Below are 15,638 nucleotides of genomic sequence, written 5' to 3'. Positions count from 1 at the left end.
CATACAGGAAAGGCAACACAAATGCTTGTTGGTGTTCCCTTCACCCCTTTTTAGGGCTAATATTTAGTATAATGGTGGCCTGTCTCCATTGAGTTAGACCATGAGGATTGGTGGTGGTGGGGTGGTGGTGATGGTGGTGGTTTTTTCTCCTATCATCATAAATTTCGATATGTTTTCAGCCCCTTACAGTTATTTCTCTTCAGGTTGGTTTTTATGTGTTATTCAAGTAGTATTTGATTACCTTTTTGCTTTCTGATATGATAACATATCTCAGGTTTGCTTTATACATTTCCTGTCCCAGATCTAAATCACTCAAGAAGCCTGGTTTCTTTTTAGTAGAAAATGGTATACTGAGACCACAGTCTAGACACTAAGAATATTAATTGCTATTTTTTAGTGGATAGATCTAGAATATACATTTTAAAGGAAAACAAATCATTATTTTACACTCATAATTTTAGTTCAGATTATAAGGTTTTTATGCAACATTTTTGGTTCTAATTTGTATATATTTTCCTCTTATGCTAAAAATCCTGTTCTTAATGACATTAAGACAATGACTTCTCGGTTTTATCATGCATTCATTGGGTGAGTGCAGACACGTGTGTGCTAACACACATATAATAATTTCAAAATAGCAATACCGATGTTTCCGTTAACAAGACTATTAGTAGGTGTAGTTTAAGGTGATTTTGCTATTATTTTTGTCATAGTACACTGGGATAAATAGTTCCTGATGTGTGTTTTAAACTTACTTCAAATAATTCGTATGGACATCCTACCAACTTGATATACAGATATTTATTTCTTATTTTGGAGAATTTTATTTTTTTCATTTTAATTTAGTTTTATTTTATAATTAGGTAAAATAATTACATTGTTCAATGTCAAAACTATAAATCACAGATTGTCCCCTTCCATCCATCCCTCCCTTCTTATAGAAATTATGATACAATATGTCCCTTTCTGCACTGTGCGTTTTCATTGAACAATACATCCTTAAGAAGAGTCCATAGCAGTAGGTGGTTTATTCAACCAGTCTACTTTTTGGAGGCATTTGGACTTTCCCAATCTTTTACTATTACAAATAAGTTTCAGTAAATGGTCTTTATAGGCTATTGAGAGTTAAATAAAATGCAATATATTAAAGATCTGTCTTAACTATAAAGTGATCTACATGCATGTATATATATGTATGTAAGTAATATAGAGATGATTTTATTATAATTATTTTAGTTCCACAGAAATTTACTAAGCACTTACAATATGCTGGAATATAAAGGCGAAAGTGATATACTCCTTACTCTTGAGGTTTTACAGTCTAATATAATGTGGGATGAAAAGAAAAATTTTCTGGGGGGGGATGAAAAAAGAAAAATTTTCCATATTTCCTTCTCAGGTAATTTTTAAGTTTCTAATCAATAATTGTTTTAGCTGGCATTATTTTACATTAAATTAATTCCTGGATTTATGGATATATATAGATGTCAATCATTTATAATATTTTCTACTGTACAGTATTGGATTAGAGTGCTAGTACAGAGCTTCTTGCAGTTTACAAACCCTATAATCATATCATCAAAGAAGTTAGTGTTGTCTAACGGATTTGTGTTTTCCTAAAGACAGAGTTCACGATGGCAACAATAACCGTGACCACAGAAGTGCCCCCAAGGGGTAAGACAGAAGATAATTCTGCCTTGTATGAGTCCACATCCGCTCATATTATTGAAGAAACCGAATATGTGAAAACGGTATGTGGGTGCCAGACATCACGTTAGTATGATTTTTTTAAAGTAAAATCTAGTATAGATTGGGGGACTTGGTTTCTCCCTCCATAGAACCTGAGAGGAAGAGCAGACCTGGTTTGGCAAAGAATAATCTTGATAGCTGACATTTAAACACATGTTGAGCATTTTCCCTTGAGGATATGAACCCCTGTTCCGACCCTTGCAGTAAAATTGAATAATGGGCAAGGAGAGTTTGAAACACCTGTCAGGACTTAATTTGTCCCACACTATTCACCACTGCACTTCCAACTGTTTTATATCATTTCTCAGTTGTTTCATGAGTTGGTGCTGTGTTCCCTAGTAGATGTTTGCATTTCCTGCTGAGTGTCTGTCTCTCCTTCGCTTGTTCCTTCTTACAGTTCAGGGTTGCTATTGCCAATGACTACGTGTAAGCATATTCCTTCATTAAAAACCTGAAATTCTATGAGAACCCAATGATAATGGCTGAGAAAAACATATATTCGTATGAACTGTTTCTCAGAACAGATGGAAAAATTTGGACATGGGTACTTTGTAACATTCAGATCTATGGATTCATCTTAGAGTGTCTTGTAATTCCATAGGTCACAAAGGCGTGGGACTTATATTTTATGCATAAATTTGTATGATTTCCACTTAGTAATTATTCTATAGTAATTACTAAATAGTAAGTATTCTCTAGTAATTACTAGGTAGTAATTATTTTGTAGTAATTACTAGATAGTGATTATTTTGTAGTGATTACTAAACAGTAATTGTATTATAGTAATTACTAAATAGTAAATTAGTGCTAAATTACTATATAGAAAAAATAGAACTAAATAGAATTAGATACTAATTACTAAATAGTAATTATTTTGTAGTATAATATTCATTTAGGTTATATTTTAGGTTTGACTGAGAAAGAGTTATAAAGACCAAATGCTCATTTTCTACAATCCAGATAATATTAGCCTAAATGCAAGTTAGGTTGATGGTAATTATTTAAGTCTGAGATCAATATATATGTACTATTTTCTAGATAAATTCAGTGCACTGCTGCTGGTATAGAGAAAAAAAAAGTATTTGGCATTAAATGCCTTAAAAAAAAAAAAACATATTTTTTTTCTTCTAGATTCGTACTACTCTGGAAAAGATCCGAAATCAAATGTTTAAAGATGAAACAGGACATAACAGTATAAAGCACAAACTAGATGCAAAGGTAATGAATTTATCAAAATGTACCACTTTTATTTCTTCAGTAAATAAACATAAAGCCATACAGACTGTATTTAAGTGATTTTTTTGATAATTATTAAGTTATTCTTGGAAGCTTTGAACGATGAGTATTAAATATTTTGTCATTATCTAAAGACGTTAATGGGCATATGTATGAAATATTTAACCACAGATGTCATTAGTAGGATTGGATTGGAATGACCAGACCTTACTTGAATATTTTAAACTGGGCTTACTTTTCTAAAGTATATGGGAAGATGTCGGCCCAGCCAAGATACATGGCAGCAACATTTCCCAATGATAGACAAAGATACAAACTTTTAGGCTCACCTGGGCCACACCAATGGAAACACAGTTGAAGCCATTAGGCCAAGTGATCAGACAGCTGATAAGGTTAAAGGCACCCCTTCCTCTGCAACCAGCCTTATTTTCTTAAAGTTAAGCACTCTGCACTTAACCTTGTCTGGATTATGTCACATTAAACTTTATCTAATCCAAGTGCATCTTGTCAATGTCAGTCTTATCTACTCTTGAATATGGCCAAAGTCCACCAGCCGAAGGTATGATGCATAAACACAGTCTCCTTGAATCATCCTCAGGCCCCCAAACTAACACAACTAGCTCCAATTATTTTAAGTGTCCTGAAACTGGAAAAAAGGTTAATATTTGTGACTGATGGGAAAGATTAAAAATTCAGTTTTGGTTATATTGATTGCCTATTAGAACTCCAAGTGGTGTTTTCTCCTGGGCAGCTGGATATCTGATTCTGGAGTTGAGGGTAGAAATCTAGGCTAGAAGGTCCAGGCTACAGGATAGAGATTTGGGGAGTAAGGATGGTACTTTAACTTCTGAAACTGGAGGAGATCACCAAGCATGTGAGTGTGGATAGAAATGAGAGAAAATCTAAGCACCGAGTCCTGAGATTTCCAACATTTAGATGTTGGGAGAAGAGGAAAAAGCATCCCAGGAGCCTGAGAAGACAGGCTCATGGATTAGGAGGAAAGACAGGAGAGAATGGAGTCACTGAAGACACGTGAAAAAGGGCTTTAGAAAGGGGGGAGGGGCCTCTGTGTCAGACAGTGTCCATGGGTCAAGTAAATTGAAGACTGAACATTGACCATTGGGAATAACAATGGGGAGGTTTGGGGGACCTGGATAAGAGTAGCTTCTTACGAATGGAGATGAATTGTGTTGCCAGTGTGTCTGCTTGGCCATCTCAAACCACAGAATGTTAGCAGACAAACTGAGCACCAAAAATCAGCTTCTCCCCCTTCAGTATCTAGGCAGCATTGCTGTAGGGACTTACCCATAATGATCTAGGGCTCTACTGTTATAGAACAAAGTCTGTATGCCCGATGCTTCGAAAGGCCAAAACTCAAAATGTCAGAATTTGGAGTAAGGAAAGATTTATTGATTGAGAAGTTGCCAACTGAGAAGACAGGAGACCTAGTGGTACCTCAAATCCATCTTCAAAAAATACAGAGTTCAGGCTTCTTTTATGGCAATGGGAGGGGCAAGAGGTGATTGACAACCACAGACATCTAGGCACCAGCAGGGGTCTGAGAAGATTGTGAAACTTCTTTGTTCTTAGACTGTGGACTCTAGTTGATGTGAGTCAGGTCACAAGGTTTCTGCAGAATCTTTGATAAACATCCATGATTTTCTGTACATACTTCCCTCATGTCCTCTGGAGAGGCACTGTCTGGTAAGGGGCTAAAACTGAAATGGCAAGCAGAATTCCTCTAATGATTAGCATGTCCATAGGCAAGAAGCTATTAACCTAAGGCCCTGGAAACAAAGCAGGCTTGAACAAGATGGAGTCGGAGAGACTGACAGTGCATTTCACTCTGTTATACTGCTACTCTCAACAGTGCCAGCAGCAGCAGCTGCATCAGGGAGCTTGTTAGACATGCAGCAGCTAGAACTCCACCCTGGAACTCTGAATCAGAATTAGCATTTTAACCACATCTATCATTAAGTAATTCCTATGCATGTTAAAGTTTGAGAACACTGACCTATGACCTTTGTAGCTATCTGCCACAGCCGGTAATCTACCTTCTACAAGAGTCTTTCCCTCAAGTATTCTTTAACCAATAAAAAATGAAAATAATGCCTGCTCTGTCTATGGAGAGTAAGAAGTATGCACAAAGGCCTGAAATAGAAAAAAAACCTTGACAGAATTATGATGACTATATTATTTATATGCACTAATTTATTTTAGTTATTTCTGTAAATGTAGTCTGTCTATTGTACAGGAAAGGACATGGGCTTTGCTGTTAAATAAACTTTGATTCTAATCCTAATTCTGGCAGTTGTTTTAGGTATAACCTTGAGCTTATTAGTTAAACTTTCTCACCTTCATTTTCCTCATCTGTAGAATGGACATAGTACCTACTAGTGTCCTGACAAGGAACTGGGTATAAAACATCTAAAAGATTACCTGGCCCATAATAGATGCTTAATAAGTAAAAGTTGTGATAGTTGTAGGGTAAGTGTAATTGTATAGTCACTCCTTGGTCTGTCTTGAAATAATTGGGAAATCAGAAAGAGCACAGGATGGACAACTAAGAGACTATATCCTGAGCTCCCCCACCCACTTGCTGTGTAAACTTGGGCTCTGCTCTCAGTTCTCGTGTCTGGAAAATTAATGTGGTTGAGTTAAATGGTTTCAAATTTCCTTTCTACTTCCACATTTCCTTGATTCCAGGTGAGATTGATTTTATGCTCTAAGTGTATTTTCAATGAGCTGGAGTTTACACAGAATTACACTGGCAGTAACATTCAATTCTGACATCTCTGATTAGAAATTTAAAAGGGTGATTACAACAAAGCATTACTGAACATTGAATATTATGTACTGTAACTATTAGATCTGATTATATTAGTGTTTAATGCAATATGACCAAAATGCATTTATGTCTATAACATAGATTAAAAAAAAACAACAACTGAACTTGTGGATATTACTTATTTCCTAAGAAGGACTTAATGGTATATTTAAAACTGTAGGCAATGTAAAAGACATGAAAGATGTACTTCTACATCTCTTAAGAATCTATTCAAATTTGAGCAAATATAGAGGCCAGCTGCTTCATTTTGAAGTCCCCATTGATATCTGATATTCCAAAGATGCATTTTATTTGTGCTTACCTGAATCTTTCTTGATATATGTAATACAGAGTGATAATTATTGTCAGAGTTTGTAGAGGAAGGGAAAAGGCAGGTCTGAGACTTAAATGTTTGTTCATTTCAGCGCTGTGGAAGCATTCAGGATGGCGCTGACTCTGAAATGGATCCCTCTTGTTGCAGCCTGGATCTGCTCATGGAAAGGATAAAAGGAAAAGACCTACAGCTCTTAGAAATGAGCAAAGAGAATGAAGTATTGAAAATCAAGGTATGGCCATAGAAGGAATTTCTGATTTTGTATTTCAAGCCTTTGAGCCCATAGGATAGATATCTGGATCTGTGAAAGAAGACAACTAACTGCCACACGCAACCACAGACCTATACGGACGCTCACATACGTAGAGGAGCATTTTGACATTTCATCAATTAAATATCACTGTTTTATTTGGGGGCCTACTTGTATTATTAAAAAGATCTTACAAAAGTTCAATGGGTAAAAATCTTTAGTTGTGCAAGATAAATAAGTTCTGGGGGTCTGCTGTATGACATTGTACTTGTAGTTAATACTGTATTGTATGCTTGAAAAACTGTTAAGAGGGTTGGTCTCATGTTAAGTGTTCTTACTACAATAAATTTTTAGTTTTTACATATTTAATAAATATTAATTAGAGCAGTCACAGTCAAATGCCTTACTCTTTTGTTTCATGAATCTGTTGTTGGATACTTCCTATTTTCCATTTTTTACTCATTATATATACAGTCCTGCAATGGAATACCTTGGTAGGTAAATCTTTTCAGCCATCCTTGATTATTTCTTTAGGTGAAATCCTTGAAGGATTCATGACACTTTATCTTTATTGCCTTTACAATTCCAATTGTGTCTCAGTGCTATTTCAGGAAGAGACATCATTTAGTAGCACCGTCGCGGACACTGATGATAAAATGCTTGCAAATGAGTGTACACGCTGATAGGGCACCATGGAATTCTTTGAAGGATTCAGTCTATAAACTCAGGGCACTGAGGTGCGTGGAGCTCTGGTTTGGCCTGGCCAGGGCAGATCTGCCTATATGACAGTCCCACTACATAGGGGTTTCTCATTTTTCATTTTACCAGATAACAGCATCTTTTCTCCTATCTCTTGTCTACAAGGAGCAAGGGGTACAACTACAGCCTCTTTGTTTTTAATTGCCCATCAATCTGTTCTGCCTTGAACTCTTTTTACTGTAAATGTCAAAACATGCACAGTGACCTTTTCTTTCTTTCTTTTTTTTTTCCCCCCTAGCTGGAAGCCTCCAGAGAAGCGGGGGCAGCGGCCCTGAGAAACACGGCCCAGAGAGTATTTGAAATCTATCAAACACAGTCTGAAGAAGTCAGAAATAAGCATGAGGACAGTAAACACTTACTCCAGGTACTCAGCTAGCAGCTTGTCTATTGGAGAACCGACCCCCAGTCATTTATATCCGTCGTTTTGGCGGAGTTAGATGTGAAACAAGCAGTGGCCATGTGACTTGGCAAGCCCTGGGAAGGCAGGGTGCCCATGTTCTGTGTGGATCAACCCCAACCCCTGTTTAGCAGGGTACCCAGAGCTTGCCAAGCTGCTGTCTTGCTACTCTTGCCCAGAGCCCTGCAGAGCACAGGCTTCTGGGAGACTGTGCCTCCCTGCCTAGAAGTCAGGGCTGTCCCAGGAGACAGTGCCAGTGATGGAACTCATGGTTCTGCCTTTGACTAACTGGCCAACCCAGGTTGAGTCATTCTACCTCTTTGGGTTTTGATTTCCTGGTCTCTACAATGAACGAGTTGGGCTAGATAAATGGTTTCAGAATGGTTTGGGTCCTAGAATACACTCTTCAGATTAAACAAACAAAAATGTGTGTGTATGTGTACGTATATATTTTGAAATATACAAATGTTACATATTTCATATATACGCAAAAATATAAATTGAAAATATAAAAAAACATAAATACGTATATATGTGTATATATCATACACACCCACATATATGTTTGTTGTTTCTCTTTAAGTCTGAAGTATATAGTCTAGGACCAATAAAACTTTATCTGAAGAATATATTGTAGGACTGGAAAAGGAAAAATAAATATGTGAGTGTGGATGTGTGTGTGTTTGCCAAACCTCAAAACCGGGATACTCGTCCATGCTGGGGTGGGATGTTTGGATCTGTGAAGTGAGGCTTGTGTGGACCCTAGTGCCCTGTGTAAGTGGTGGCGCTGCAGGGACTGGCGTGCCCATGTCCCTGCCAGGGGACTCAGCCCCATGCTGGAGTTGGCTGGTAGGAATGCCTACCTGATGTTTTCAAGGGAAGCCAGACATTTTGTTTTTCAACCATAAAATCTCAAGTTCTATTAAATACACATGAAAATGTGTGTGGGTGTGTCAGTTAGAAGTCAGCTGTGACATGCCCAAGGGTGGCCTTTGGGCGGCCCCTTGAAGACTACCCTCCAGGGACAGCTACCTGCCCTGACACAGTAGGATCATTATTCTGCTTTTATGACACTTTCTCATTAAAAATAAAACATTTTTGACTTGAACAGATAAGATTTTATGTTTGTTCTAGATACATTTGGTGGACAAAAAGTCAAAAATGTTGCTTTTCTTAAATGAGTGTCTCTCTTTCTGATACCAGTTCACGTAGTATGGTTTATGGTAACAAATGTGAACATTCTGGGAACAATATTTACATATTATTTATTCTCCATTGTTTTGGCGTTGTTGTCGTCCATCAGGTTTCTTTTGAAAGAAATACTGAATTCAAAACGGAAGTCTAACCATGTATGAATTATTCGATTTTTTTGTTTTTTTGGAACAGGAGATAATGTCTGTATAGATTTAATAAATCAATAGTCTGACAACTGTTTTTCTGACCACAGGTTACCAAACTTGAAAAAGAGCAGAAATTGAAACAACAGGTTGAAAATCTGAATCAAGTTGCTGAAAAGCTTGAAGAAAAACATAATCAAATCACAGCTTTGGAGAACCTTGTACAGAGAATGGAAAAGGTAAGTGCCTGGAGAATTAAAGGGATTTCTTCCCAGAATTAAAAAAGTAACACTAAGAGAAATAAGATAACATGAGTTAGAAGTACTCTGTGCAGCTCCTAACTCTTTAGGAAGCATACAGTGATGTTAGTTTCTTCGTTACTGTCAGTAATTTACCTCTTTATAAATACTACAGTCATCAGTCTGTCACTTTCTCCTAGTAAACGTATGACTTAGGGGAACCAGGAGAGGCTGTGAATGGAAACAACAGAAACTATCACACAGCCTACCTTTTACGAGTAACAATATAGAGGATCCCTGTAATCATAGCATTTTTACGTATTCGAGTCAGCCAAGGGTCCACTTTGGCCACCCACGTCCCCTTTAGGTTTGTAAAAACCTATAGCTGCACTAGGACAGACATAGTTCACATTTGGAAAAGACATTCTGTGGAAATTGGAAATGTCAAAAGAGAGAATCCAGGGAAAGTAATAATAGAACAAAAAGAAACTTAAAAGTTTCTTGCTCTATTCTTTTAAGTAGTTGGCACTCCAAATATATACAAAAAGTGAGCACCGAAATTTAGTTATGCATGCCTTAAAATTTAGAATTCAGACAAACCGAGATATAATGTTTTGGGTTTTTTTGGTTTATTTTTTCAAATATACTTTTTTTAGTAGCAAAACAAACTAATAGAAAATTGGCAACTCGGAAACTAAATTGGGGGTAGATAAGAATATAGACTGATTTCTAGTAAATATTTTCTAATAAATTTTTATATTTATTAATTCCTTGATTTGCCTCTGTTCTTCTCAGCCTTATTAATGAGTCTGCCTGAGTTGATGCCATTTTCGAAATGTCACTTCAGAAGCATCACATTTCAATAGTCACATTTCTTGCCAAAGGAACTTTGATTAGATTTTAAATATGTCCCAAGAATTTAATTTATAACACTATGTATTTGGCTGAATTTGTAATCTTAATTAAGGTCCTGTGAGGAAATCATGAAAATTAAATAAGCCTAAACTTAACTGAACCTAGTAATAATAATATACAGCTACATCTGTGCTGTGCAGTGGTTTACTGAGTATTATACTTTAGCCAAAATCACTGTCCTAGAATGTTCTCAAGGAGCTGGTTTGTCCAAGTATGACAGTTTATAAGTGTGATGTTTTGGACAAATTGTAACATTTGGATGAATACTTTGTAGTATTAGAATATTTATCATATATATATATAGTTTAACAAACTACGATAGCACAGAGAATACTAGCATTTCAGAATGAAAGACAATTCTGGAATGCAAATAGGGTTGTTTAACCAAACAGCTTGATTAACTGTTATCACATTTGAATTTAGACTTACAATCACCTTGAACCCAGCACCACTGGGTCAGGTTTAGTGGCCAGCTGTCAGTCCCTGAAAATTAACAAAGAACAATGGAATACAATTTGTATTTTCTAGAAACTCCAGGAAATCTGTACCAGATGTGAGTTCACCTCAGAATTCTGGGGTATATTCACTTGACTATTTATTGAACAAATGTTTGAGCACCTTTCAGGTACCAGGCAGAGCTAGAGGCTAGATACCTATTTGTGAATGAACCAGACAGATAAATTCTCTTTGTGGAGATTACAGTGTAGTATATCTGGGTTACGTGGGATTCAAGGTATTTTCCAGATCTCCATTCTTTCTCCTAGGGGTCCTTAGAGATGCTTACACCCCTACTGAATGTAGGGGATATACCCTAGAAAAACGTTAAGTGGCTCAGATACTGGCAGACATTTTTGAGAAGTGATGACCTAGCATTTGTCTTGATACTGACCCATAACAGTGGGCTGTCTCTAGGACTCTGTGACAGAGTGAGTGGACAAGATGCCCATGGTTCAACCAGGCCTTGCAGTAACCTTCCAGAATACTCTAGTTTAATAACATCTAAGGTGGAGCCTGTCGGAATGTCTAGGAGGCAGAGCGAGGTGGGAATGCAGTGGACGGGCAATGCGCAGGAATTGTTTTATTTTTTAACAGGTTTAGTTTAAAGATACTTTACACGTGTAAAACAAACAAGCAAATAAATACAACTATAAGTAAAGCTGGGCAACATCATCTTGGTTTAAGGAGAGACTGAAAATATAGACTGAAGAAGGGTTTTTCAGGTGGGGAGTGGGTATTAGAATGAAGGAAGGGGGTACTGAGGCTTTTGTTGTATTAGTAGGAGAAAGGCTTGAGTACAACAAGGAAATGCAAATTAGAAATGAATATCCACAACAAAGGTTGATAAAATACCGCCCTGGTAGTGGGTGCCCCCTGGAGAAGGATTCATTTTCTACTCACTTGAACAAGCCACTGCTCCAGTAAATAGCCATTAGTGGTATGAGGTCTGGTAATGAACACATTACTTAAAACCTTCACCATCTGTTCCACTTTAATCAAGAATGCAGTGAGAATGAATTCTATAAACACAGTGATAAGCCAGCAAAAACGCCCAGTAAGAGCATTTTAATATGGCATATGTTCCTTTTGCTAGCAGTGCAATTCTGTTGCATCATATTTGTTTTCTAGTGTCATTGATTTAGCTCTATTAGAATTTTAGAGCTCAAAGGTGCTTCTGAGACCACCTCGTTGTTCCTCATCATTTTATAAATGAGGACAGTGAGAGCAAGGAACTATTCCACAGTCCTCCAGTTACCAATTTCCAGTCCTTTTCATTACATTCCTATCTTCTCTGACGCTGGATAAAAATGACATCCTTGGTTCCTATGTCGTTTCGATTTTAACATTTGGCAGTGATTTAAATTGGTATCTGCTCCATTCTGATCAGTAGAATGGGGGGAATGCTTCAGCTCCGCAGAGGTGTGATTTGGGAAGAGTAGATTGTCCACTAGGTGGCGCTGTGAACTCCTTTTCCTTTCCGAAAGGCACTGTCCCTGAGAAGTACTGGCTGGTATAGTGTGATTTTCTGTGTTGTCAAAGAGGAAGCATTAAGACCCTAAGCTAGATGATAGAGACGTGGCCAAGGCAGAACAGTGACATGTCCACCTGTCTGATCTCCTTAAGCCCTGCATATGAAGATCCATTCATCAAGAGTAAGTCCATTAAGAAGAATGTTTGTGAAACACCATTTTCCTCCCTACAAATTCAAAATATATTAACAGTGCTGTGTTTCTTTGATGATACAATTAGTATCAGCTTACAAGGCATATCGGTGATCCCTCAGAAATAATTTGAACTAGGGCTACACCCAGATCAATTTCTCTATGTAACAAAAATGCTACAGGAAAAAGTTAGTGTAAATTTTAAAAATAACATAGCACATAAGATATGAAGTGTTTGGTATCTTCAAATTATTATATACCAAGGTCCTAATATGTGCCAGAGAAGCACGTAGGCCTTTCACTTATATTATCTTCAATCATCCCAACTTTCAATATAGGGAGTATTATCCCCATTTTAGAGATGTTCAAAAAGACAAAAACATGACTCATACAAATATAAGAATAAAATATAGAAACACGTCAGATGTTTTATTCAACTCATCAATTAATGAGGCAACCAGTAAGATGGTAAAACTGGTTAAAATAAAATATTTTGAGAAACTGCTATTTATAGGCATTTTGAAAAGAAAAAGGAATATACATACGATAGGATTACTAGGTTAGATACGCAGCTGGTTAATATTCTTTAAGGCAATTCATCCATAACCTTTGGGGTTATTTTTTTCTGCCAGGTAGAAATCTATAAATTGACACTCAGCTTCAGGGTCAGGGCTCTAATCAAGTATTAAATAATAAAAGTCAAACACAGACAAATTCTCCAAGAGAAAAATTATCCGAGTCGGATTATTAAACAGTGACCCATTATGACTTTAATGACATGTGGTCATGCTGTATATTGACATGTGGTCATGCTGTATATTGTTTGGATTTCTGAGTTTTGGTTAATTTTTATTACCAGTAATAAGGCCCAGAGAGGTTAAAGCTTTGGCAGCCAGAAAGTTTCAAAACCAGGTCATTCCATGTCCAAAGTCATTCAGAGGTTTTTGCTGTTCAACACTGCTTTGTATTTCACCCATATAAATGCTGCAGCAGGAGTGATTTTAAACAGCAATGTAAAAAAAAAAAATTAAAAAAAAAAATCTCTGACCTTCAAATATAAAAAAGGACACGATCATCCCAGCTTGTTTTTTCATGGACTTGTCTGTTTGCCTTTTGGATGGAAAGAGTTTGGCTTAATAATGACATTAAAGGCATTTCTTTACATGTTCTTAATATCATAATTTCTCTTATATACTAATTAGGAAGACTTTATCAATTGTGGCCTTGAGCCTTCACTACAGATGCATTTACTACTACCAGGGGTGCCAAAAAAAAGTACATCTTTTAAGAGATGTTATCTATGTATTACTTTTTCGAAGTTGAATTGAATTATGGTAGCCATGTGTAGTATGACGTTCACTCAAAAGATGGCGTTCATCAAATGAATACTAGCGTCATTCATTGTATTACAATTTTAATACATTTTTTTTCCTTGCTTAAAATGTGTATACATTTTTTTGGCACCCTCGGTATTTCTCTATTTTCTGACAGATGCCATGTGAATAAGTAGCAGTCAAGAAAAGCAGTGGTGCCTTGGATACCAACAAGGCAGTCTCACGGAGAAGTGTGTGTCATGGTGGGAGAGCCAGTGCCTAGGGAGAACTGAGCAGGCGGTTTGCAGCTGGCGTGAGATGGAGAGAGGCAGGAGAAGCGTTACTGAGCAGGCTCTTTTTCAGCAAGGGGTTGGAGGAGGAGTGAAAGGTTTCCAGGCAGGTGAGGAGAGTAAAGACAGCTAGTCTTGAGTTGACATTGAGCTACTTGAAAACCTCACAGAGGAATGTCTGACCAGGCTTCACTGAGGTGGGTTGTCACATCTCCACATGAAGTTACCTCTTTCACTCAAGACATATTTCTGGTATTACAAGAAGCATCTTTTGTGAACAGTTTGCAAGAATGCATCACCATACATACACAGAGATAGAGAGAGAGAGAAAAAGAGAAAGAGAGACAGAGAGAGAGAAAGAGAAAAGCAAAAATTGTCTTATTTTTTCCTAGGAAAAGAGAACACTGCTAGAAAGAAAGCTGTCTTTGGAAAACAAGCTGCTGCAACTCAAATCCAGTGCTACGTATGCAAAAAGGTTTGCGAATCTACTTCCTAAGTGTGTAGAAATATTCACTTGCGAAGAGGCTAGAGAATGAAATCCATATGAATCAGACTCTTTTGGTTAAAGCAATAGCTACCACAAATAAAGGTGATTTGTTAGGTTAAGATTGGAGAAATACGGCCATAAAGAGGATGCGTCTCATGAGAAGACAGGAATACCACCCTTTGGCACCTAATGTAGTTTTTAGGAACCAAATTATTTTGTTGCTCCCATTCAGTCATGGACACGTACAGTTTCACTCTTCTCTTGTTCTTCCTGTATGATTCCTTAACATTCCCTTCCCTCCCCCATGTTTCACCAGCTGGTTTATATTCTCTGTGTTTTCCTTTCAAATTCCAGAGGAAAGAGTTTGCCTAATACTATAAAAATTGGCCTAATACTATTTTCTGCACTGAGCAGGTGGATCAATCTCTACATTGTCACCACCAGCTTTTGGCCGGCACCCAACCCCAGTCCTTTGGAAGTCCTCTTCTTACTCAAGGAATAGCTTGGGGCTGCTTCCCTGGGGGCTATGGGTTATTTAATTTCCCTTAGATGTAGATGTTGGTTTGACAGTCACCATGACTTAAATTGCATTCTATCATTTTGATGAAAAAATTCAATGTGTTCCAATTTGACATTTCTGATGTTAAAAAACATCTCTGAGGGTAACATTTCTAATGTTAAAAAAAATCTCTTCACCTTTTATAACTCAGAAGAAAATGACAGGTTTTTTCTTGCATATAGCTATGTGTATATCATTATAATATATTAAGCTAATCCTCACAAATGAGGGTTAAAAGATTTGGCAGAAGCATCTTCTCCTAAAAACAAGGTTGACTCCATATTTCTACTTCCATCACTACTGACACATGTGTTGTGACTTTCAGTTTGTACAGTAACCCTAGGTATCTTATTTAATGTAATCCTTCCATCGACCTTTCAGGGAGGGAACAGTTCTTCAAATTGGTTAAGTGACTTGTCAAGACTACTCAGCTTCTCAGAAGTTGCTGTCATAGCATAGCTTGTGCTCATTCTGCTATAGAAGAAATGTTGCCTTTTATTTCTGGAGACCTCTTGAGACCTTCTCTCAGACAGGTATCCTCAGTCCCATGTGACTATGAGCATAAGGCAAGCTTCCGACTTATCCCTCTGCCCTGTGACAAACAGACAGGCCCATTTTATAGTTGTCCTTTGGGGAAACACACTTGAGGTTTGTAAGATAAGTAGCGGGTTGGCTCCTCCATCTACATATAGGAGCTCCTTAAGGATGACAAATCCCTTATGGGAAGAAAGGATATCTGGAAGCTGAGGTTGTAGGTCAAAGCACATTGTTCTTACTTAAATTGTAC

At 37.2% G+C, this 15,638-nt stretch overlaps 1 protein-coding gene across 2 annotated transcripts in view; it reads left to right on the top strand.

Annotated features, from left to right (window-relative positions):
• CCDC68 (coiled-coil domain containing 68) overlaps nt 1-15,638 on the top strand; it is a 43,060-nt gene that overhangs the window by 13,225 nt on the left and 14,197 nt on the right. Inside the window, exons 3-8 of one of the 2 annotated variants that reach the window (XM_019722023.3) lie at nt 1,627-1,751; nt 2,881-2,967; nt 6,238-6,378; nt 7,394-7,519; nt 9,000-9,128; nt 14,198-14,280. In XM_019722023.3, the coding sequence (XP_019577582.3) occupies nt 1,635-1,751; nt 2,881-2,967; nt 6,238-6,378; nt 7,394-7,519; nt 9,000-9,128; nt 14,198-14,280 (683 nt within the window). In that variant the 5' untranslated portion in view covers nt 1,627-1,634. Of the gene's footprint in view, nt 1-1,622; nt 1,752-2,880; nt 2,968-6,237; nt 6,379-7,393; nt 7,520-8,999; nt 9,129-14,197; nt 14,281-15,638 lie in introns of both variants that reach the window. The other variant, XM_019722016.3, reaches the window with a different exon arrangement.

Source organism: Rhinolophus sinicus, chromosome 4, assembly GCF_057876585.1.
Source record: "Rhinolophus sinicus isolate RSI-liver-muscle chromosome 4, RSI-T2T, whole genome shotgun sequence".
NCBI lineage: Eukaryota > Metazoa > Chordata > Mammalia > Chiroptera > Rhinolophidae > Rhinolophus > Rhinolophus sinicus.
The sequence above is the reverse complement of the archived record's forward strand: the minus strand, read 5'-3'. Positions and strand labels throughout refer to the sequence as shown.